Below are 24,522 nucleotides of genomic sequence, written 5' to 3' on the forward strand. Positions count from 1 at the left end.
TTAGGGGTCATACACATGCCGCGTTTTTTTGCGCCTTCAGATTTGTTGTTTTCAATGTCGAAGTGTGACAGGCACGCTCAAACACCAGAGTGACATCTTCGTGGTGCGCATGCATTCCCAAGCGCCCATTTTTCAGGGCACGATGACTGCGCTTTGAGATAAACAGAGTTCAACTTTTGGACCGCAGCAGCATGCACTGCATGTCATGTGACAAGGTCAACCAGTCATAGCCGACAGATATATTTCCCTTTTTCCATAAATATCAGTCTGTGGTAAATATGGAGAAGAAGTCGATCATGTTAGTGCAGGGCTACCCAGAGCTTTACATCTGTCCCACAGACGATAGGCCTACACACTTATAAACAGCTCCTGGAAGAAGATCAGCTCTGCTCTCAGGATTTCAGGTAAACAGGCTATGGTGCTGTGCTTGTTGAAGTTACTTAGCAACCTCTTGAAACCACCGCGCTCTTGAAAGCTGGCACAGACAAGGGCACAAAGTAGCGTTTTCCAGGTGGTTAAAGACGTGGCATGTGTACGGCCCCTTAGACTTTCAAAAGGTTATTGGACTGGATGGATTATATCCTTATAGTGGAACCAGTCATCTTGCGGGGGGGGTGTGAAGCTAAGAAAAAAAAGTATAGCTGTCTCTTTCCCGATGAAAGTCTATGAAAAAAAAGTCTTTCTGGGCCCAATGGCGTCATGTAACAGACACCAGAGATTGCAGTACCACTGTTTGGCCACTATGAAAATTGGTTTCTAAGCCCAGCTCACTTCCTGAGGGGGGGGCTGCATAAAACCAACATTACCAACGATAAATCAGCCTTTTCTTATTAAAAACCCCCACTAGATTTACAGTGCACGACATTAATGATAAGCTAACTGTTACCAAAGAATCCTTGTGCAATCCTGTGAGCTAGCTAAAGCTAAATCACTGTGCGGCACTTATCCATAATGATGAGGTGAACTCGTCAGCTAACAGGTACGTACTACTGAAACATGTTGTGTTTTATTAGTTCAACTGTGCGAACATTCCTGTGAGACACTGTGGATTTTTTTGCAACTTTTCAAGCAAGAGACTCGGACACACTGTCCACCTCAGAAACCACCAGCGAAAGTGCAGAGCGTGAAGCTAACACACTTAGCCATGCTGCAACTGCTGCTGACTTAGCAGCTACTATAGACTGTAGAAATAATGGACATAGTTCCTGTGACGGCCAAAAAGATGGCTGGCGAGTCACAGCTCTGGGGATCGGCTTTTCTGGTGACAAATCAGCTTTAATCAGGAGCTCTCTGCACATGATTTGAAGCTAACGCAGAGGTGGAAGTAGTAGCCTACAGAGATTTCAGTAAAAGTAGTAAAAACTTTACATGGTCGTCTGTTGACGAGCTGCAGCACGACTTGTCCAGTGTGTGCTTGGGGTAGCACTTGACACGTGTCACATGACACGCCATGCGGCGGCAGCACTGGTGTGTTTTCAAGTTTCATCTCTAAGCTCCTCTTTGAATCATGCACATGACAGCTTACTGTAGAGACGAGCGCAACCAGCAACAAGATGAGCACCAGCGGAGAAAGTCTAATAACATAAACAGCATATTTTTTCACTTCAGATATTCCAAAACCAACTAAAAATAGGCTCCATGGAAAAAGGGTGACACTGTTCAGTAGTTGGAGTGATACTGTGTGTTATCTGGACACGTTGTGCAGAGTTAACGCTGGTTCTGATGCTGCATGACATGTGAGCTTTGTGCTTGTAAATCCGAGCTCTGTTCGGGCGGGCCTGCAGGTTAGTGAGCGGAGGAGTTGTACAGGCAGCAAGGTCATGGCCAATGTGGTGTCTCTCCCCTTCTTCTCTCCACCAATAAGCCTCTCTGCGTCGCTCCTCTCACACACTTTCTGTGGCGCTGCATGAGTCAGAGGACCCGTCTCTTTTGTCTGAATGTGTCTTTGAAGGCAGCAGCAGCAAAAAAGAAAGAGCCGGTGAGAGAGAGAGAGCCTCGCATCAAACGCAAACAAAGTCATCTCTCCACAAACGGCTCCGACATACGTCCCTTTAGTTTCAGCTCGTCCTGTACAGTCCCTGCTCGGCTAATTATGATTCAGTGGAAGTTCATGGAGTATTTTAGGTGTGACAGTGAACCCTCTGCCATTTCTTGGGAATCCGCATGTGTAGGCAGCTGAGCCAAATACAGTATGATGTAACCTTATATGTGGAGAAATCAGTAGTGGTGAGTGGATGATTAGGGGTCTGATGTTGCCTTGTGGACGTCCCTCAGCACCCATTAGCCTAATACAAACCCTCTGAGTCCCCCCCCCCCCCACCCCCCGGGCTTTAATGTGTTACTACCTAAAACTGCACAACCTGTCATGTTGCTGAAGTCATAGCTGCTGGTGCACCACCGTGCCAGCAACAAGCAAGCTGAGAGCTAATATTAGCATGAGCCCCCACCAGCACCACCAGCACCACCTGCACCACCTGCACCCGGCGTATCCAGGGAGCTAATATTAGAGCCGCACATGCTGCCTGGGGTTTAATTACCTGTGTGATTTGACTCGTAAAAGCCCAACCACAGACCCGATGGACTTTGTCCATGTGAGTGCGTGTGTGTGTGTGTGTGTGTGTGTGTGTGTGTGTCCTTGTGTTGGTATTGTGACCCAGGAGGACAACAAGAGGATGAGTCATCAATATCAAGCAGCTGTGGCTCTTTTTTTGTGGTTATGGAGGTGTGTCAGGTGGAGCTGCTGCAGCCTGTCAACATTGTGCATCTTGTCCTTCAGTTACAGATCTCACATGTTAGCTCTGTGTTGTAAATGCTAAGCTAAGCTAACAGGCTGCTGGCTGTAGCCTCTGATTTGTTTTACATATAGTGATGTGAATATTGTTTTGAGACAGACTTAAGAAATGTGAACTTTTCCTTTTAAAGGAGCAGCAATGTGTAGAAGTCACAGGATTCAGTGGTACCTGAGGCCTGCAGTTTGCAACCATCTGAAGCTTCTGTGTGCCAAGCATGAACTCCTGATCAGGATTCCTTCAGTGTTCATTCCTCAAGAGGTTTTTACAAAGGGCTGTAGTCAACCAAAGAAAATCTTGGTTGACTAAAGTCGCACATAACCTTCAACTAATCGATTAGTCGTGGGGGAAAAAAATCTGCACGTTACTTTTACTTGTGTGGTGGTGTGTCTGTGTCACTCTGCAGTTACACCTCCAAAACACTAGTGGTGGAGGACTGTGTTAAGTGCTGTAAAGTTTAGCTCACATCAAACTTTATTTATATAGTTGATTCAAAACACACATTATGACATCAAAACCCGGAAGTTTAGCATTGCGCTGGTTCCCGGAAGAGAAAGTGAATGTGATTTTTGCATTGCGTTTTGGATTATGTCAGAAAATAAGCTCTGTGGCTAACACAAGTTTATGATACTTACAGGTTTTGTTCAGCGAAATAATCTTCACATATGAACACCTTTCATACTGCATTTGAAGCTTAAGTGAGATCGCCAGAAGTAAAAAGCTAACGTTAGGCTTTAACAGACTACGTGACTACTCCACAGTCGCATGACTCTTGACGTCACCGCCACCAAGCTTTCAACTGATTTCGGCCGCTTTATTTTAAAAACATTGTATAATGGGGAAATCGGACTGTTTAAGCTAAATAAGAAGCTGTAACGGCACATAATTTGGCTCCATTACAACTCACAACATTCACCAACAAAACAACTGTCTTATAACACGTTTTCCAAGCAAATACAACATGCTAACGTTATTAGCGCTGTAACACTGTATACATTAGCCTAGTGACAAGCAGAGATTTCCTTTGCTCATATGAAGCCAGGATAAATCCTGGAGTATAAATCCCTGAAGGATAAATCACACACAAGACTTAAAATGCTATTTTAGTGGAGGCTTTACTGTCTTCACAATTTCGTCCTCGTACTCGTCGTCCTCCGCTTATCCGGGTCCGGGTCGCGAGGGCAGCAGCCTCAGCAAGGAAGCCCAGACAGTCCTCTCCCCAGCCACTTCCATCAGCTCTTCCGCGGGAACCCCGAGGCGTTCCCAGGCCAGCCGGGTGATGTAGTCCCTCCAGCGTGTCCTGGGGCGGCCCCGAGGTCTCCTCCCGGTTGGACATGCCCGAAACACCTCCCTTCACAATTTATTGTTTATTATCTGTGAAATACAGTAAATACAAGCTTAGTTTCCACTGAGGGAAATGGTTTCAGCTTACAGAGACAGACAGGAAGTCTGCGTCACCTTTTACCTGCAGCTGAATTATCCACAGAGGTCTCTTCCTCTTCAAAACAAAAGAACCAGGTGATTAAAATCAGTAAAACACTGAATAAAACAGCTTCATGTTACAGATCAGTTTTCCTCTGATGCAGTTTGGCTGGTCGCAGACTTGCTGCCAGCCCAGTACCTGCTAATGTGTGTTCACCTCTTCTCTCTGATAACTTAAGATCCAGATGTTCAGGAGGTTTTTACCAGAGGCTGAATTATCCACAGATGCTCCTCGTCTCCAAAACAAAACAAAACAAACACACCAGGTGATTTAAAAACACTGATTAGAGCAGCTTCACAATAAAAAAGCTGTGTTTTCCAACACTGCTCATCACAGTGCGGCTGCTAACGATGGCGACCGACGCCATAGGAACATGGTGCCGTAGCATGGCGATTTCCATGCACAATTAATCAATCAATCAATCGATTCTATTTATAAAGCCCAATATCACATTTGCCTCACAGAGCTTTACAGCATACGACATCCCTCTGTCCTTAGGACCCTCACAGCTGATCAGGAAAAACTGCCTGTGCCTTTGAACACTATGCTAATGGGCACCCATGTTATATCTTAATCTGCAGTGTGTCCTGTTACTGTATATCCATCTGTAGCAGAGTAAAATAAGTTACATAAAGAAGCAGAAAATGGTCCAACTCAAAGTACAATCTGAATATGAGCTTGCTATAGTAGATAAATATTCTGTGCTCAGGCTCAGGCTCAGCTAATTCATAATGATTGAAGTGTAGTTCTGTAAATCAAGCCGAGCGTCCTGGCAGGTGGCGAGTGGTAATGGTCTGTTTCTATTGTAACTTCTGGCACAGCAGCGACGGTCCCTCCAGGACCGCTGCCAAGCTGGACGGCTGTCAGAGGACTGGGCACTGAGGGGTTAACACTGCAGCACCCGGGAGTTCAGATTATTATATGCATCCAAGAAGAGAAAAGGACAACACAACAGCTGCTGCATCACATCCCAGTTTTCACCTCATACTTACTCTCAAAGAGTCACTTTGTTCCAGTGTCTCCGTTATAGCAACAATCAGCATTTAACAAATTAGGATGAGAAATAAAAAATGTTTTGTGTGTTAAACTAAATGTTAAACTTTATTGATACACAGTGTTCTCTACAGGTTTTAACCAGGAACAAAAACATTCACTGTGCAATCAAATCAAATCGGGCAGTTACTACAATGTAAAATTGGCCGTCTGCATTTTAAAACGGGAGTCTGTGTGGATTGTCTTGCTCCTGGAGTCAGCCCCAAGTGGTTGTTCAAAGAACTGCAGCTTTTAGAACATCAGTGTTGGCTTCATTTTTCAGCCTTGGTCCTGAGTGTTTCTGCCGTAGAAGTAGAATAACTTTCATTTTATTTCTATGTAGAAACACTGTGTCTGGGATGGCTGTTTGATTTTCTTTATGCTGCACAGCTTCTCCCGTCACAGAGCGATCTGCTGCCATGGACAACTGTACAGCAACAACACCCCAGCCTTTTTGATATTTCCTTTAGGGACGTCACCACACAGAGTAGAAACACAAGCCCCTTTTATACACTGCCAGATTTTCGGTGAATGTTGGGCCGTTTTGCCAGCAACCTGCCAGCGTTTAGACACACAGAGCCGGATTGGCGAGTTGATCCGAGGTGCCCAATTTTCCACCTCATAGGGTAGACATATTGGTGGAACCCTTTTGGTTTAAAAAGAACAAGGTGGCCTTCTGCAACGGGAGGGGCTGTTGATGATTTGTGGGAGGAGCTGTTGATGACGCCGCACGTGCGAGCCACTGGCGGTGGATAAACAGGAAACAGCTGATCGCAGGAATTAGCGAGCAGCTAGTAGCAAGAGGGAAACACAAACCTGACAGACACTGTAAAGATGAGCAACTGGGGAGACAAGGAATTGCGCGCCCTCCTTGTCCTCGCAAACGAAGAGGCCATTAACCATCAGATGACGGGGACGGTGAAGGACGGGCCGACTTACGAGTGAATCGCCGAAGGACTGACCAGCCGCGGCTTCCCTCCCACGTCACTGTTTACGTCACATGCTGAGCTACACGTTTTGTAGTCTCTATACACAGACTCTACATTCAGTGAAACCCCAGAGATCTTGCCTCTGGAAGAAGAGCAGAAGAGCCCTGGTTTCCAGTTGTAAGCTGTTTGTAGTCTGCGTGATATTGACCAATCACGTTTGAGCCAGCTGCAGTTGTTGCCAGGTTAAACAGTCCGTGCGATGAACTAACGAGGCGGAACATAATTGGTGTCACTGCAAACTCTGAATCCATGGCAATGGTTCAGCATATTTACTGATATATAAACGGAAGTCGGAAATGGAAATTCGCCTCCTCCACCCAAATCAAACCGGAATGCCAAAAAGTCGGGGGCCTGCCGATGGGTTCCGAGAATGCATGTTTTGTTACTTGCTCACGCCCCCCATTGCCCTGAAAAAAGGCACATTCTGTATAAACAAAAGTAGGTAGGCGGCATTTTGCTGCACTCCCCGATTTTGTTTTTATACTGCCAATGCTGAAAAAAGACTGATTGGGCTTTCCTGCAAATTTGCACAATTTCTATCTAAAAAGAGCTAGAAAAGGAAAAATGGAGGATTCAGTGACTTACATAGTTTCTATGCGGTATTCAAATGTAGCTTCTGACATCTGGTGATGCTTTTTATGTCACTACAATAACATTTCGGCTGCAACATGAACAGACACAGTGACTGATATAATAGTCATAATAAAAAATATAGGAGAAGAATAATCTGATGACATCACACACGTTGTGAAAGACAGCCAGCGATGGTTGGTCATGAACCGTCATGTCTGTCGGCCAAGTCACGGCACGATTTTATGACTCCACAATCGCTTAATGTGACACAGTGACTGTTGGACAAACAGACAGAAATTATGTGTAGTGTGAACGCAGCATAGCACAGTGCATCATTGAGTGATTTGGTCCATCCTGGGTGTCCATAAATTTACTCAGTTTTGGCCATTAGTGGAGATATGGGACGGGACCCTCAAAACATCAGACATACATGTCAAATGCTTGTTGAGATGTCGGATCAGAGACTCAGTAAAATGATATTGAATTGGGTGATATCCCATTATCATCCCTTGGCTAATGAACTTTATATTTGAACAACTTGTCATTTATTTTCCAGAACAGCTTAACCTGTGTGAGATAGGGTATAAACCAAAACTACAAACTTACTGTGTCATTAAGAATAGCTGCAGTGTGAAGGATAATAAAAATGGGGAATGGGGTTCACTTCTTGTTTTACTGTCCTGTATATGAAGACATAAGCGACGTTCTCTATCTGTGTTGATTTCTTGTGTTTCTTGTTTACTGCAACATCATGACACAAAAGAAAAAAACAATCAATCGGTCATGTATTATGAATAATTGTACACACTTTTCTAAAACAATCCCTGATATTTGGTATTTTTGGGAACTATCTGCATGCTCCCATCAGACTGGGGTTAAGCAGGACAATGCGTTCCTTTGTGATTGAGGTGAACTGGTCCTTTAAACAGTCTCTTTACATGATGTCACTGCAGAGGAAGAGGCTTGTGTGTTTCTAACATGGACCTTCCTGTAACTCTACACCATCATCCCTGTGGCTGGCTGCCAGCTCAGCTCTCTCCTTCACGTACATGCCTCCCTCGTCCTGCTCCACCGTCTCTCTTGATGCTTCCTGCTCTCCATCCATCTCTCCCGTGCTCTTTCTCTCACCCGTCTTTATCTCCTTTGCTTCCATCAACATCTGTCTCACATGATGAATTAATGGATCAAATGAAGTTCAGGCCCATCAGCTCTTTCTCAGGATCGATACCAGCTGACGTCGTTCCTACAGACTTCCTCTGTGATGACAGAGATGGCAAATCATATGTAATGATGATCCCTGTGGATCTATCCCTCCACCAGCTCTGTCACATTTATGATGAAGTCAACAGCTCGCCCATGTGAAGCTGAAAACACCATGTGCTACATCTATCGTATTGATTTCAAGAGAGCAGGACTGAAACAGGTCAATTCTTCTTCTCTTCATTTATTTCTGTCCTGCAGACTAAAAGCAGACCTCACTGCAGTCTGTGGACTTTATGTGCTTGTGCTCACAAGAGGCTTGTGGTGGACACTTGTTTCTGCACTGTGGTGTGTTTGTGTGCTGCTGTGTACATGTGAGTGTCCCACAGGGATAAATGAAATATCTATCAGTCCACCCAACAACACTGTACATCACAGTGAACATACTGAAGGACACTGCTAGTCTCAGTTGGTTCAACCTGCTGCTCTTTGTGTTTCCATGCAGCCAAACTCAGGATGTAGTTCTACTCAATCAATCAATAATTTATTTGTAACATGGAATTATACAAGGCACAACTCAAAATGTGATCCCATCAACTTCTTTAACTTGTGCTCTGTAGTTTAGTCCTTTTTGGCTGCTGCTTTGTAACTGTCCATATGTCCTGATGATTCTGGTAATCCATGAGCCTGGGAATCCAGACTCAAATCCAGAAAGATTTTGAGTCTGGCCCTCAATGATATACCCTTCCTACCCAAGGGGCGGCACTAACTGAAGCATATTAAATGATGCCACACAATTGGATAGCACGTTGGCCAATCAGAGCAAAAAACAAGGTGACGTGTTCATTGCACTAAGCCCCATGTGTTTGCCGACCAGTGGGGCTAACTGATACATTATGCTTTTGCCGTATCCCGTCAGCAAAACGGCAAAAATGTCCTTCCTGGAAGCAAAGGCTTCTAGGGCAGTTTTCTGTTCCTCTCTCAAGGAGAAAGATAAGTGTAGTTGGCTTAGTGTTTCTCCCAAAGCTAAACTGAAAGGACGCGGTCCTTCGGCAGCTGCCATCTTGGCTGTTTACTTTTCGATTCCTACGGCGCAGCGCTGTCCTCATCATGTTACACCCGCCCAGAGCCCGCCTCTTCAGATAGACTGATCTGATTGGTCCGATGGCGATTCAGCGGGCTCTGATTGTCGAGGCCAGATCCCCGTGCAGAATTTGAATTTGCTAGGGGCGGGGCATCTGGATTTCCAGCTTAGTAATCCATGGTATCTGGTTGGGGCATGAGTGAACTGTCTACATATCCCGGCCTCAACAAGACAGCCACAGGGTCGCTCCTCCTGAACATGGGCAGCACTACTCTGCAGCCGCCTCTGAACAGCGTATAACAGTGATCTACGGCAGGAGCAGGACAACACTCACATTCCCACATCACACCAGTACTTCTTCACCATAAAGCACGTGTCCTCTCCTTCTCAGAGTCTTCTGTTCTGTCAGATTGACTACTAGAGGAAAAATCACCTGGTTGAATGGTGCTGGCCAGGTGAGTCGAATCATATTACACTTTCTGATTTCCCGTTGGACAATGATGCGCCACGAAGGTCATCCAATTTATTTTCCAACGCCTGCACAATGGCTATCAGGATGCTAGTTTAGCTAGTGCTTCTTCATCTCCTTCTTTTCCTCAATGTTTATTGATGTTTACATTTGAAAATATTGACCTGGCTATAGCAGAAGTCAACAGGAGGAGAGTTTACAGACTGATGAGATGATGTCCTCATCCTGATGAGCAACTTGCAGCCACACGTCACCCACGTCCAAAGCCAACCACAAAAAGCACCACCAACACTTGCAAAATAGATATAAGAGCCTAAATGTATAATAGTTTAGCTGAGCTGACAGAGAGGCGATCGAAAACGTCCAGATTACAAGAGTTATAAAATCCTTCTTCATAATGTTATAAACGTCTGTGCAGAGGTTTATACTAGCATCTGAAAAGCCTTCAGAATCATGGATCTCTTAAGTCCCTTTTCCACTGCTCAAAAAACCCGCTAACATCTGACATCACTGCAGTATACCCAGGTATTTATCGCCTCCTGTCCGTGACTTCAAATGTGACACCCAAAAAAAACACCCACACACAGAAAGGCTGCAGAGCTGCTCACGTCTCCTGGCAATGGGAAAGGAGTCTCTAGCTTATTCTTAGCAGGTTTACATTGTTTAACTATCTCTGCCACATTCATGATGCAGCCGAGGAGCCACGTCGTCTTCCTCACACCTTCAGAGACAATAGGACCCTGTGGAGCCACCAGCAAGTGGACAAAGGCCTTGTTTTGTGAATGGTGTAGTTGGAACAGTAGCTGCGAGGTGTGAAAACAACTAACAAATGCTGCTGCTGCGACTGCACGCAGAGAGGCCGGCTGAAATCATTAAGAATTTGTGAGGCTGAAAAGGTTGTTGGGATTGTTTGGTCTCTTTGAAGACGAGGGCAGAAACATCAGTTGAGGTCAAGGAGGGAAAGTCGCTCGCCTCTCATGCCAAATCTCTCACAAGTTCTCTTTGTTCTGTCAACTTCCATTTTCAACACACACATTCTCTCCCACTGCTACCATACGGCAACTCCAATCTGTCGCTGCTGGCACCGTCCTCCTCTGAGTGACTTTTTTTTTTTAAACAAGAGTTCTGTTGTCTGTGGCTTTACTGGTGTGAGAGTCGTTCTGCATGAACGCTAAATAGATCGGCGGCAATTGGAAAGATTTCAGCTGAATGAGTGAGTGAGTGAGTGAGTGAGTGAGTGAGTGAGTGCCGAGAGGTTTAGCTCAACAAAGAGTAAAAGGGTTCAAGCACAGAATGACAAAGACGTGTGAGATGAGAGTTTGGTGTTTGATGTGGTTGTGCTGGACCTGATGTTTGACTCATCAGCAGTGGAGGAGGAAGTATTTAGATCCTTTACTGAAGTAAATGTACCAATACCACACTGTGAAAATACTCTTTTAATAGTAAAAGTCCTGAATTGAAAATGTTAGTAATTTTGCCATATTTTTGTGTCAAAGTGACAAATGGGAACAACAATTTTTGAAATTGGTCCAGTATTGAGCGAGAGCACTGCAGTTGGCAGCAGTGAAACATTTAATTGACATTCCCTAAAAGTGTTTGTTTTTGTCACTGACAGGCTCACATTGTTAGAAGTGTCTGACAACATTTTGGAAATGATCCCTACAGAGATAGAGCTTTGTGTTAGAGAGTAAGATCCTTTTTGTTTAACCAGAAACAGCCCCAAAATCACTTGCGTCAAACCCACCAGACTCCATTTAAATAAACAGTTATTTTATCAGTGTAAAACACACTTTATTCAAGAAACAAAGTAAAACTCACAAAAACCATCTTTGTGCGTCCTTCTACTATTTCAACAATCACCAGCTCTGGTTTGGTTGAAATAAACCTGTAATTCAGACAGTTAGATGAGAGCGATGTGAGCACACCGTTTGAGCAGAAATGGAGTAGATCTAAGCGCAAGCAGAGGCTATTTGAGTGCAAGGGCAGGGTTTGAGGGACAATATTACAACATCTGAACATGAAAACGATAAATAATGCTCTCAAACTGATAGACCACTCTCTTGAATAAAGATGGGGATAAAGCCATAACTAGGCCACAAGCAGTTGAGAATGGAGCGCTCCTATGCGAAGTTCAAAAGTTCCTCTGCAGATCTCTTTATACAAGTACCTCGAGCCTCCTTTTTTTAATTTATTTTTTGCCTTTATTCACTGATGTAACGTTTTTGTCCCGATATTTTGTGGGATATCTTTGTATATTTCTTCAGTGATAAAAATAATAATAATTCATTCATTCATTCATTCATTCATTCATCTTCTAACCGCTTCATCCTTTTGAGGGTCGTGGGGGGGCTGGAGCCTATCCCAGCTGACACTGGGTGAGAGGCAGGGTTCACCCTGGACAGGTCGCCAGACTATCACAGGGCTGACACATAGAGACAGACAACCATTCACACTCACATTCACACCTACGGACAATTTAGAGTCTCCAATTAACCTGCATGTCTTTGGACTGTGGGAGGAAGCTGGAGCATCTGGAGGAAACTCACGCTGACACGGGGAGAACATGCAAACTCCGCACAGAAGGGCTCCCACGCCCGGGATCGAACTGGCAACCCTCTTGCTGTGAGGCCAGAGTGCTAACCACCACACCACCGTGTCGCCAATAATAATAATAATAATAATAATAATAATAATAATAAAAAAGAAAAGAAAAAAAACCTTGGCTTCCAGGTCACGCAATGTGCGAGAGATGAAAATATTGAAAGTGTATGAAAGGCCCAAATCCGGCCTGTTATCCGTTTTTTACATTTTCATTTAAACAGAAAATCGGAAATTGAAAAACAAGTCGTTATCATATAAATCAAGTCATTATTGTGTTTTTTCATATTTGGTTTTATTTTGAAAAACAAATGAACGAATGATGCATGGATTCTGGTGTGTCGTGGGATTTTGTGATAACCACACATTATTATTGCAACACTGAACTGGGCCTTTATGAAAAGTTCTGAATGAGTCTTTAATTGATTTTATCAGTTTGCTGTGTGCACCCATTTCCTAATAAAGATGCAAACTCTAGCTAACAAATGTAATTTAATTTAATTTAATGTAATTTAGAAAACCTTCACGGGGAACCTATTTGTTGTCTTTTGTGTGTGGGAATTTTAAGTGTGTGACACATCAAAGCCCTGATTGGCAGCCAGTGTGAGGGATGATAACAGTTTAAAGGAGAAAACCGTGAGCGGGACGATGGATCAATTTATTGTGCAGAACAAATTACAACAAACACCAGCGAAGACGACCGACCACTGAAAGAAAAGAGAAAGAAAAAACTGACAGTAGACAGTATGATGACGCTAACTGTCTTATTTTTAATATTGTTTTTATTGTCTTATGTCGTGATGACACACGTTATAGAAGCTGTTGTTCACAGATATGAAGATAGGTGTGCCCTGGGCACAACAAGTTTGAAAACCACTGGACTAATGGTTTCAGCTGTACATGTATAAAGTGTGTAGTAGTTTAATTAGCAGTATAAAGTAGCATAACATGGAAATACTTAAATAAAGTACCTTAAAATTTGTGCTTATGTTCAGTTACATGAATGAATGGACCTTTCCTCTGGACATGGTCGAGACAGACAGACAGACAGACAGACAGACGATGAGCTCAATAAGCTGTTACTCATCTTAATATATTTTCCTCTGCATCAATGCTGCATCAATGTCACAACGTTTCCCAAAATAAAATCTAATCAGATAATCAGATTTTCCATGATTTCTTTGAGCCTCTCACAATCAGACAGTCGATCCCTTTAATAGATTCATTTGTGACTGAACCCAGAGCGCTGAATTGTGTCATTCAGAGTTGAGATAAAGCTGCTGTCACCAGGTCTTATCAGTCAGACAGGAGGGGAGGAAGTGAAGGATAATGTCCTGCTTCCTGTCCCTGCAGGATGAGCTCATGTTCTCTCCTCACTAATATCGACATATATCCTACAGAACGTGATGTGCACCAGAGTTTCAAGGCTCAATACAGATCCTAAAGGACAGATGAAAAAAGATCCACAGACTAAATTTTATCCAGACCAAATTATATTTCTATAGTCGGGCTGATGCACCCAGAGTTGGAATTAAATGTACATTTCCACAAGTACTGAACTTAAGTGCAATATTTATGAGTATTTTCATTTTATGCAACTTTATACTTCTCCACCACATCTCAAAGGTAAATATTGTTGCACTACATTTGTCTAACAGCTTCAGTTACTTTGCACACTACAGATTCTTTTCATCCCCCAGGGCCAGTTTTTTCTGACGTGAGGCAACACAGCAGTCGGCCTTCATCGCCACTACTTCTTTGATGTCTGTTTGTTGTGTCTGGTCCTTGAGAGAGAGAGAGACCGCCACTAAAGGCAGATTTATACTTGTGTGTCAGCTCTATGCAGAGACTACACCTCTGTGAGCATTTATACTTTAATACTGCAGTTACACCTCCAAAACACTAGTCAGCGGTGGAGGACTGTGTTAAGTGCTGTAAAGTTTAGTTGATTCAAAACACACATTAAACACACGTTAAACACACATTAAACACACGTTAAACACACATTAAACACGCATTAAACACACATTAAACATGGCTTAATAGAGACAGTGTCAAACACAAATCAGCTTCACTATAACTCGCAGCATTCACAGACAAACACTTGTCTTTATCTGGACACATTTCCCCACAAATACAACATGCTAACGTTATTAGCACAAGCCTATGGCATTTTACATTGTATAAATTAGCCTAGCAGCTAGCAGAGATTTCCTCTGCTCATATAAAACCAGAGACAACAGCAACATGTAACAAAGGTAACGTTACATAATTCAGCTCTATTACAGCTCACAAGGTTCACTGACAAAACAACTGTCTGATACTAAAAACGTTTTCCAAACAAATACAACATGCTAACGTTATTAGCACAAGCCTATGGCATTTTACATTGTATAAATTAGCCTAGCAGCTAGCAGAGATTTCCTCTCCACATGGAGGCTTTATTGTCTTCACAATTTATTGTTTCTTATCTGTGAAGTAAATCAAAGCTTTGTTTCCACTGAGGGAAATGGTTTCAGCTTACGTCACTGTGACGTGGAGTTACATTTCTGAAGTATAAATCCCGCATGTTAACATGTTCTAGTAGAAAGACAACATACAAGTATAAACCTGAAACTGAGCATAATTGGTCCTCTTCAGGGTTTCAGTGCAGGACTTGTAGTGAAATGCTTTTACTCAGGTGAAGGATCTGAACACTTCTGCTGTGACTGTATGTTTGTAACCTGTTTTTAAATGTATGAACAAGCTCAGGGCTGAGTGTTGCAGACAGGTTGGGAAGCTGGACAGTATCAAGAGACCGACTGAGACATTGTTGGTTTTGGTCTTTTCATGGGATTTATTAACAATAAGAATAAAACGCAGTGTACCAGCAGCCTTACCCTTTAGTGTTGGCGCAGTTCCATTTACTGCACAAAGAGTGTATTAAGAGAAACTGGCAGCAGCACTAATGAGCTACATGCCTGCATCACAAATATCCTGTGTGTAAAGTGTCACTTGAGGACACAAAAGATAACACCTCCTCTTTTCTTTCATTCACAGGTATGAAGAATAGGGAGGTGTCGGAGGTGTCCCACGGGCATGTTTGTCCTCTGGCCGTTCAGCCTGTGTGTCTCTGCTCTGCACACAGACGCTCTGGGAGGCAGAAGAAAGACCGTCTAAAAATAAACTGACACGCACCACCAGCAGAAAAACAAACTGACGGATAGAAGAAGAAGAGGACAAAGAAGATCTCCCCTTTTGTTTTTGTCTCTTTCACCCCGTCTGTCCCTCCCTCTCTCTCTGCTCCATTTCTGTGTGTCTGTCCTCATTACGGCCTGAGAGGAGGTCATGTCCCAGTCTGGAAAAGTCCTTCATTTGTATGTAGAAGTGAGGTCTGCCCCAGATCAGAGTGGAGGGAAGGAAGGGATAGCTCAGGGGCATTCGGTTCAGGACAGCCCAGTGGAGCTCCTGTCTCAGCTAGCAAGCCAGACGGCAGTCACCAAGACCTCCACGGCTCACAGTCTGGTTCAGGACTGCACACAGTCTCCTTCTAGAAACAGTTTTCAGCCCCAGCAAGCCAGCAGCTCCCCTAAAGTCGCAAAGCATCGGAGTGCACCATGTGATGGAGTGTCGGCCATCCACTCGCCACCAATGATGCCCTCTTCTGGAAAGGTCACGCACACGCCTCCCAACTGCAGGAGGTTTAAGGAGGAGGAGGTCAGCGATGGTACGCGGTCTGTCGTCACCTTCAGCTACATCGAGAAGTCGAATGTGAAGACCTTGGACAGTCCGCGCAACTCTGTGTGCGAGAGACGGACCAGAGAGGAGAGATCCACCCCCTCTCACTTTCGTAAAAGACTCAGCGACCCAGTTTGGTTTGGGAGTCCCGATTCATCGTGCAGCTCCAGTCCCAAGCTGACTTTCCGATCTCCAGGAAGTCACCAGCAGATGTTCTCTCCCGGCCTTCACCAACCAGCCTTGGACCCCATCGGCAGGGCAGCTACCCAGAGAGCTGTGGAGGAGTTTGGCTCCCCTCTGCTGAGGATCAAACTAGCCCACGCGCTCGAACAAGCCTCATCCTCACGCTACAGCCGACAGCCGCGCTGTCAGTCCTGGGCTGGGTCTCCGGTTCAGCGTCCGAACATAAACCTCAAAGACCACGTTGCAGATAGGAGCCAGGCTGTTTGTGGGCTGCCTCGGAGCCCCGCGTCAGACCAGCTGTCCTCCCAGTCCAGGCAGACTCCTCACTCGAAGCCCTGTGTCGAGATCCAGAGTCCTCTTCACTGGTCAGGAGAGGACAGAGCTGTGACAGGAAGTCCAGCTGCAAAAAGACACGTTCACATGTCCAGCAACAGGAGCACTTCACCGCAGGGAGCAATCCTTCAACTTGGCAATAATGTAGTTGAGGGCTTGAACCAGTTAAGTGACAGTAAATCCTCCTCTCCAGCTCACAGCCCTGAGGTTGCCCGCAGGCTAGCAGAGGAGGCAACCAAAGTATCTTCTATTTTCACAGAGGCGAGACGGTCCTCACTGCACAACGCTTTAGGTGAGCCTGCTGGAGAATTCCAAAGTCCAGCTCCAAACGCACAACAGTCTAAGCAAACGCTTAAGATGAACATCCCTTTAAACGACCAATTCACGCCAGCAACTGACAACACAGACTCTCACCAGCCTGAAAACTCCGTCATGCATTCACATGAAACAAACTCTAACTATCAGACAGACTGCGTTCAGAAGTCCAGCTCAATTTTATCAGCGGCTCCGAGTTCCCCCGCCATTCCTTCACGCGTCCTCCGTCCCTCACATCCTCCCACTGAGCTCAGCTCTCCCATGAGGGACCCCAGGCTATTCCAAGCTGAGCTGCGAGCACCGGATACCCCCACCCTGCATCGCCGTCAGCTCCCACAGTACGCCAGAGAGTCCTGGTCCCCGTGCCTGGACAAGAGAGGAGACTTGAGCTGTTTCGAGAGAGGGGACTGCACTGAGCTTGCTCGCAGGCTCTTCATCAATCAGAGCGTTGAGGAGGCTCCAGTCAGTTGGACATCGAGGCAGCAGTGGGGGAATCAGGTGGAGAGCAGCCCGAGGCCGAGGCCGAGCCCTGAGCCTGGATTTGGGTCTATAAATGATCAAACGTCTGATCATCAGTCGAGTCGCCGTCACAGGCCGCTCAGTCCCACGGCCCAGCAGAAACGGGCTGAGCAGAGGAGGAGAGAGATCCTGCTGCTGGGACCGGTGGTGCTGGACTCTGCAGAGGAGGACGAGGGTTGTGATGAGGAGGGACAGGGCAACGAGATGGAGAGATATGAGGCAGAGCAGCAGAGGGTGGAGGAGCCTGCAGAGGCGGAGCAGAACGGAGCGATGGGAGGGTCGTCCTCGCGGAGCTCCAGTGGGGTGACGGGCAGCTTGGGGGACAGGGACTGTGTGTCCCCCGAGTCCAGTCAGTCCAGTCATCAGAGCAACGAGACCGGGGCCGCCACCTCAGGAATACAGGTGAATCACACAACCACAAATTACACTTTCTGTTTCGATGCTAACGAGCAGCCTCCTGGCTCCAGTTCCAGACTCTCAGACATGAGAGCGATATCAGCCTCATCTAAATCTCTGCAACACAGTGACTAAGTGTGTTTTCCAAATTGTTGGACTCTTCCTTTAATGCTGCACTGCAGAGCTGCTAAGCGTGTCTTTGTGTGTGTTTCAGACGGACAGTGGCTGTGCAGTCCCCGTGCCCTCGCTCCACTGTCAGAGGATCGCTCGTGCCAAGTGGGAGTTTTTATTTGGGACCCCTGCTGAGGAGGCTGCTGGCAGGGGGGAGAAAAGTGAGAGTGTTTCCTCCCTTATTCCATCTACTTACTGCAGTTTCATGATTAAAATAGGCACCAACAAATGCACTGTTTTTTCCACATTGAGCAACATTTGCTATCAAACACAGCAACTGACTTTTTCAGGAAATTACTGAGACTTCCTTTAAACATGACGGTCCACGCTTGTGACCTGTTTTTATAGTTTTATGTCTTACGGGGGAATGAAAACACAAAATAAAGGACAGAAGAAACTAAAGTAAAGAAGTGTTTTTTAAAAACAAAAAATGCAGGTCCTTTAAGATACATATTAAGGTGATGTGTTTCCCTTTTTCAAGGGCGTATACAGCAAATGGTACTGGTTTTAATTTAATGGCATATTTTCAAGGTGGCGATCACTCATAAGGGCCCATTGTCCACCCAACACATTGTTGGAGGGCCCACTCTCTCTATGGGCCCCCACCTCACGGGCCCCAGTGCAACCACACTGTCTATATTTGCGTCCCTGATCAGAGTGACACAGGTTTGGTGCTTCTTTTAGGACGAAGACTTGTAACAGACACTTCATCAGCCATCTTTCAGTGATTCAGTTTCTGATACTGTAGCCGGACAGTGATGATGATGATGATGATGATGATACTCAGACTGTAATTATGGTTCTGGACCCAGTGGAGCAGGCAGTGATCTAGATCTGTGTTCTGTGCAGTTGCAGCAGGGAGTTAGTAAATATAGCCGATCACGCTGATGTTGATGTTTAACTCTTTCCATCTGCAGATTCTCTGGAGACCTCCACAGCTCCTCCCAGCGGTAACTCCAGCGAGTCTCCCACCCCAACTCCCCCTTCCTCCCTCCCTCTGCTTTCTGCCAATCACGAGGTGCAGCACGTGGAGGTCGAGCTGGTGACCCCACCTCCCGCTGTTATCGGGACGTCACCCAAAACCGGCATCATTCGCCGGACGTTAAAGTACTCAGAAACGGACCTGGACGCCGTCCCACTGCGCTGCTACAGAGAGACAGACATAGACGAGGTGCTGCTGGCTGAGCAGGAGGACGCCGATTCAGCGTTCGGGAGTAACCGCAGCGTGCAGGGCACCTCGGGGACAGGCAGCAGCCCGCTGGGGGGGCTGGCTTATGGGAGGACAGATGGGGAGGAGGGAGAGGAGGGAAGAGGAGGAAGGGAGGATGGGGAGGAGGAGGAGGATGAAGAAGAGGAGGAGGAAGAGGAAGAGATGGTGAGCTGGGCCAGTGTGAGGATGCAGGGAGACAGCAGGAAGCAGCAGTATGCAGCTCAGGAGGAGCCAGAGGTGTTTGGACACCTTCTGAAGAGGTGAACCTCAAACACACACACACACACACACACACACACACACACACACACACACACACTGTGGTGCAGCAGGATTTTCCCCTGACCTATATTTTCATCTGAGTTTGGATCTCACTCGTAACCTAATTTTAATAGAGCAGATTGTAAACATGTTTGTTTGCGTCCGTCACAGTGCAGCACATTGATATGATGACATGTTACAGACACAGTTGGAGTCCAGATGTTTTTCACACTTAATGTTGTCGCAGTGTTTCTCAATCCTCCGTCTCTGTCCAGACCCATGGAGACATTTTTTGACAACCACCACCCGGCCCTGAAATCCCCCATCCTGGTCTCCGGTCCTCGCTGTGCCGCGGAGGACACCTTCAGCCGCCACTTTGAGAGCATCATGGAGTCCCACAGAGCCAAAGGCACGTCGTACAACAGCCTGGACAGCGAGGAGCTGCTGACCTCAAGCACGCAAACCGTCCTGACCTTTGACCTGCCCACATTGACCCCTGCCATCCACGGGCCGGTCTGCCAGAGCGCCAGGCAGATCGTCCAGCTCAGCTTCGCCCCACTGGCGCACGACGAGAGGCCCAGTCTGTCTGATTCCATCTTCACTGTGACGGGGGACTCGGACGCCACCCGAGCCCCCTCCAGCGAGAGGCTGAGCAGCGGGTCAGAAGACACGCCACCCAGAGGACGACAGTGTTCACAGCTGGGGAGCAGCTGGTACAGCAACCTGTCTTTCTCATTACCAAGGTGGGTGAGCAGCACGTCAAGGGTTTGGGATACATGTGGGAAGTTCACACCTGCAGTGTGTCCTCACACAGCTTCGTACGATATGTTGTATGACATCACATGAATTAGTTGATTTTTTTGGGTTAAAAATCAGCTTGTGTGAAGGTGCTTCTGTAGTGTAGTGGATCGTCAGAGGTGATGCCTCGCTGCAGAGGTCACAGGCTCAACTCCGGCTTGCAACCCTTTGCTGCATGTCATCCCCCAACTCTCTCTCTCACCCCATTTCACACTCTCCTATCCATTTAAAGGCAAAAATAAGAAAGTGTCTGAAAAAAGCATCAGTTTATGTGTCTGATAACTGTCGACACCCTGACACGATCCTGTCCTCCTTGGCTGAGCTGTAACGTTAGGTAGCTCAGTGGTGCTAGGTGAGCTAGCATTAGACGGACAGTTCCCTCTGTGCAGTGGGTTTAATGGCCCCACTACTCTTATCAATACTGCTTATTGATCCATCACTTTAACTCTACTGCTGCCGGTTCTTTGGGGGGTTTTAAGAGAAAAAATTTAAACAAATTAAGAACAGAATGATCAATTCTTTATTTTCTATGTGTTTAAGTACAGTATATAGAATAACACTCTGCTACAGCATTGTTTTAAATTTAATTTCAATTTTCAGTGTTTTTTGTAAAGCCCAATATCAGCCTCTAGGGGCATTACAGCATTCGACATCCCTCTGTCCCTGGACCGTCAGAGCTGATGAGAAAAAACTCCCAAAAAACCTGTAAACAAGGAAACAATGACAGAAACTTCAGGAAGCTGAATAAATTATTGTTATAGACTATAACATACCTGAGGTGGATGGATCAATGGGAGATGAAGTACGAGCTAGGCGGTCAAAAATGGTGCATCTCTCCGCCTGTATGTACCACATGTTTTAAAGATTGCTTGTGTTTCTGCCCTCACGTGCACAGGAGATGTTGAGCTTGTGGCAATAAGCAGTGTCGGCATCAACTCTTACGAAGTGTAACCAGACTTTGGAGCGTTTTGCACTCATGCCATTGGCCCTGGGGGCTCATTTAATACCAGGATTCAGCACCCATCCTTGTGGCAGGTATAGTTAGGTACAAAGGAAATAGTTCCTGTTTGAAGCAACCAGGTCATGATTCCTGGAAAGAGACATTGCAGTTGAGTTATTATTTCTTTGGCGCTCCACAATCTGAGTGTCATCTAGTCCCATTATACTGGAGAGACGTCTGTACGGCCGATATCTCCAACACTCTGCAGCTCACACCACAACTATCTAGACTGATAAATATCACGACAGCGCAGATGAAAAACATGTATTTTTGATTTGGGGGTGAACTGTCCCTTTACACTGTTGTGTGCAGTCGCAAGGAGCTTACATGTTGACAGCTGAGATGCAGGTGACCTGCTCTTCAGTCATTCTCTAAGAATCTGTGTGATGCTGAATCTGGGTCATGTTTGCTGCAGCACATCATTCTGTTTTCAATCTACCTCCACTCTGCACTGAAACAGGACAACAGCCACATGTTACTGTGCAGTATAAGAGGGCACAGTGTCAGTGAGGTCATCAGGTAACTGTATGGTGTCTGCTGTCATGTTTAGAATATGCACAGACACAAGCTGCACCTGGTCTCATGTCAGCCAGTGTGTTCATAAACAGTTGAGTTTTTGATGTTAATATTAATGCCATTCTTACTGCCTCTATCTGAGGTCATGCCCCCGTTAATGGACGTCTGTCAGCCTCCAGATGAACCAGTGTCTCAGTCTGTGTCGTTCTCCTTGTGCAGCGCCGTGCTGCAGTGCTATTCTGGAGCCCAGTGGCTTCAGAGTGAAGGTCGCTCGAAGGCTGCCTGTGGTCCCTCTGCTGTCTGCCAGGCAGGCGAGTGTGTGTGTGAGTGTGTGTGTATGAGAGAGAGAGAGAGAGAGAGAGAGAGAGAGAGAGAGAGAGGCATATGTGTGTGGTATGTGAATCCATCTGTGTTCCTGTTTCTGTGTGTGTTTGAGTGTGTGCATGCACGTGTATCTTGGATGGTTGTATACTTGAAGTGCATGCTTTGCGTGTGTGTGTGTGTGTGTGTGTGTGTGTGTGTGTGTGTGTGTGTGTGTGTGTGACAGAGGCAGATGGCTGCTGCAGCAGTGAGGGACTCACCTTGACTGTCAGAGTCCCAAAGACTTTAGTTTTAACTCTCTGCACACTCCCACCTGCGATTCACATCCAGAACTCTTTGTCTTCATGTTGCACTCAAAATATTCTCTCACAGCTAAACAGAACAATCAGAATAAGATTTACAATCATGTAGTGTTTGGTGCACACAGTCTACATGTTCAGAGGAAATAAAAAAAAGCAGTGCAACAGTAGATTTGTCTTGATGCATCTTCCACCCTCCGTCCTGGTTATTGTGAGGAAGTGACGGCCATGCTGTGTGACGATGAGGTAGACCACTTTGTGAATGTCATCCTAACTAACTGTGACAGCACTGCAGAGGTAGTGACTGCACCGGGGTCACCTTGTTGCTGTGGCCACTAGATGGTGTAAGAGGATCGCAACCAGGCTGCCAGGGGCCTTTTGTTTGGTAAGAGTAATGCAGGTGGGTAACTGAGCAGCAGGGACAGAAGTGTATTTATGTGTGTGTGTGTGTGTGTGTGTGTGTGTGTGTGAGTGTTCAAGGAGAAACACTGCAAGTGAGAAGTTTTTCATGCACTGGTCAACAGTGAGATTTGAGGCTGTTTCTCTTCCACGTCCTCTTTCGGAGTTCATTTCAATTCAGTTTCTATAGTCACCTGCTTCACACGAGCGAACATACTTATAAAATAATAATAATATAAAATATAAATAATAATATAATATAAAAGACATAAACAACGACTGCAGCCAAAGCTGGACTGTGTCAGGAAGGTTTGTGGATTGATGGTGTTTGACAGGCAGGTAGGAGGCTCAGTTATCTGTGAGTGTAGCTGTGCTCTAAATAAACAGGCTGAACTCAGATCAGTTTTCTCTGACAGAGATCAAAGTTTAGTTTGAATCACCAACAAAGTTGTCGAGAGCATCAACAGAGAGATGTTGAGCTTTTCAAATGATGGTCAGTGAGTGTGTGCTCGTAAATCAGCCCCTAAACCTGTCACCACCCAGACAATGTAACTGTAAAATGTTCATTTGCTTTTGACATTGAAAAGATAACGTTCCACGAAATCCAGAAAGGGAAACTTTCAAACTGTGATGCAGGAGGATGTTAGGACTGATACAAACTATGAAGCATTACTTTTGCAGTTTCTCCTGAGTTGGGCCCATGACTAAAATGTCATGAATTTTCGTCGACTGTAACAATTAAGGATAAAAATGACTAAAATGTGACTAACAACCCCCCCATCCCCCACCCCTCCGTTGATTCATCAGACGGAGAAGAATAAACATAGCACACGCCTCAACACAAGCGCTGGAGCCGCCATTTTCACTGCGTCGCTACTACGTGTGACGTATGCCCACACGTGGGCCACGCCAATTTGCATGAAGTGGTGTCTCATTTCTTAGGGAAACATTTCTACTCTAATATTTCTCACTTCCCTCATCAAGGGTTATCTCGCAAACGAGGGCACTCAATACCAAGTGGAAGATTTAAGGGGTAGAAATGGGACAGGCCCAAAGACTAAATCTAAAATAGCTGTCAGTTAACATTGATCTAAATGGCTCATTCTAAGGTAACACAACACAACAGTTCTTTTTCTCAGGTGATTTTACACTAAAGAAAACATAGTTATTATATTTCTGCCAATATAAACTCTACAGACTGGACCTTTGATACACAAACACTCTCTGAGAAGTTAGAAACAACTCAGCCTTTTCATTTTGTTCCCTCTTTCCTCCTTATTGAGAATCTTTAAACATAAACTCACATAACTTCCTGATAAAGCTCTTCATGTGAAGCAGCTCAGGTAAATGTTTGCTTAGCTGTGATCTTATCACACTCTTATAACTGACCCGGCTCTGGCAGCCCTGGAGCCGTGGAATCCAGGAGCGAGACGATGAGACAAATATTTCTTGTCCATACTTTGATAAAAGTTGGAATTTCAATCCCCTGTCGTCGTCCTCCTCCTTCCCTCACATCACCCTTTTCAGATCAGTGTGCACCATGAGACAGTGGCTCATTGTGCTGAGCTGCCCAGCGCATTGAGAGGGGCTTCAATTATGTGGGGATACCGTTAAAGTGAGAGGCGGACGCTAGGAATTCTCTCAGGACCTCTGGGCTCTTGATGAGACAATGCAAACAGGTGGCGGAGCCTGAAGTGGAGTGCCGGCTTAATCTTCTGACTATGAACACTCCTGCAGGCCCTGATGAAGCGTGTGCTGTAAACAGACTCCACAATGGACTCAGACATTGACAAAAGGCCGCCTATTCTCTCCACTGGTCGCAGAGGAAACAGTTTAAAGGCACACACCCAGTGCATATATCTCTGCG

General features: G+C 45.7%; 1 protein-coding gene across 2 annotated transcripts in view; it reads left to right on the forward strand.

Annotated features, from left to right (window-relative positions):
* Positions 1–24,522, forward strand: part of LOC125880381 (PH and SEC7 domain-containing protein 1-like) — a 120,821-nt gene that overhangs the window by 17,006 nt on the left and 79,293 nt on the right. For both annotated transcript variants that reach the window (XM_049562773.1, XM_049562774.1), the window contains exons 2-5: positions 15,257–17,686; positions 17,895–18,012; positions 18,769–19,321; positions 19,598–20,065. In XM_049562773.1, the coding sequence (XP_049418730.1) occupies positions 15,545–17,686; positions 17,895–18,012; positions 18,769–19,321; positions 19,598–20,065 (3,281 nt within the window). In that variant the 5' untranslated portion in view covers positions 15,257–15,544. The remainder of the gene's footprint in view (positions 1–15,256; positions 17,687–17,894; positions 18,013–18,768; positions 19,322–19,597; positions 20,066–24,522) is intronic.

This window comes from Epinephelus fuscoguttatus, linkage group LG20 (assembly GCF_011397635.1).
Source record: "Epinephelus fuscoguttatus linkage group LG20, E.fuscoguttatus.final_Chr_v1".
NCBI lineage: Eukaryota > Metazoa > Chordata > Actinopteri > Perciformes > Serranidae > Epinephelus > Epinephelus fuscoguttatus.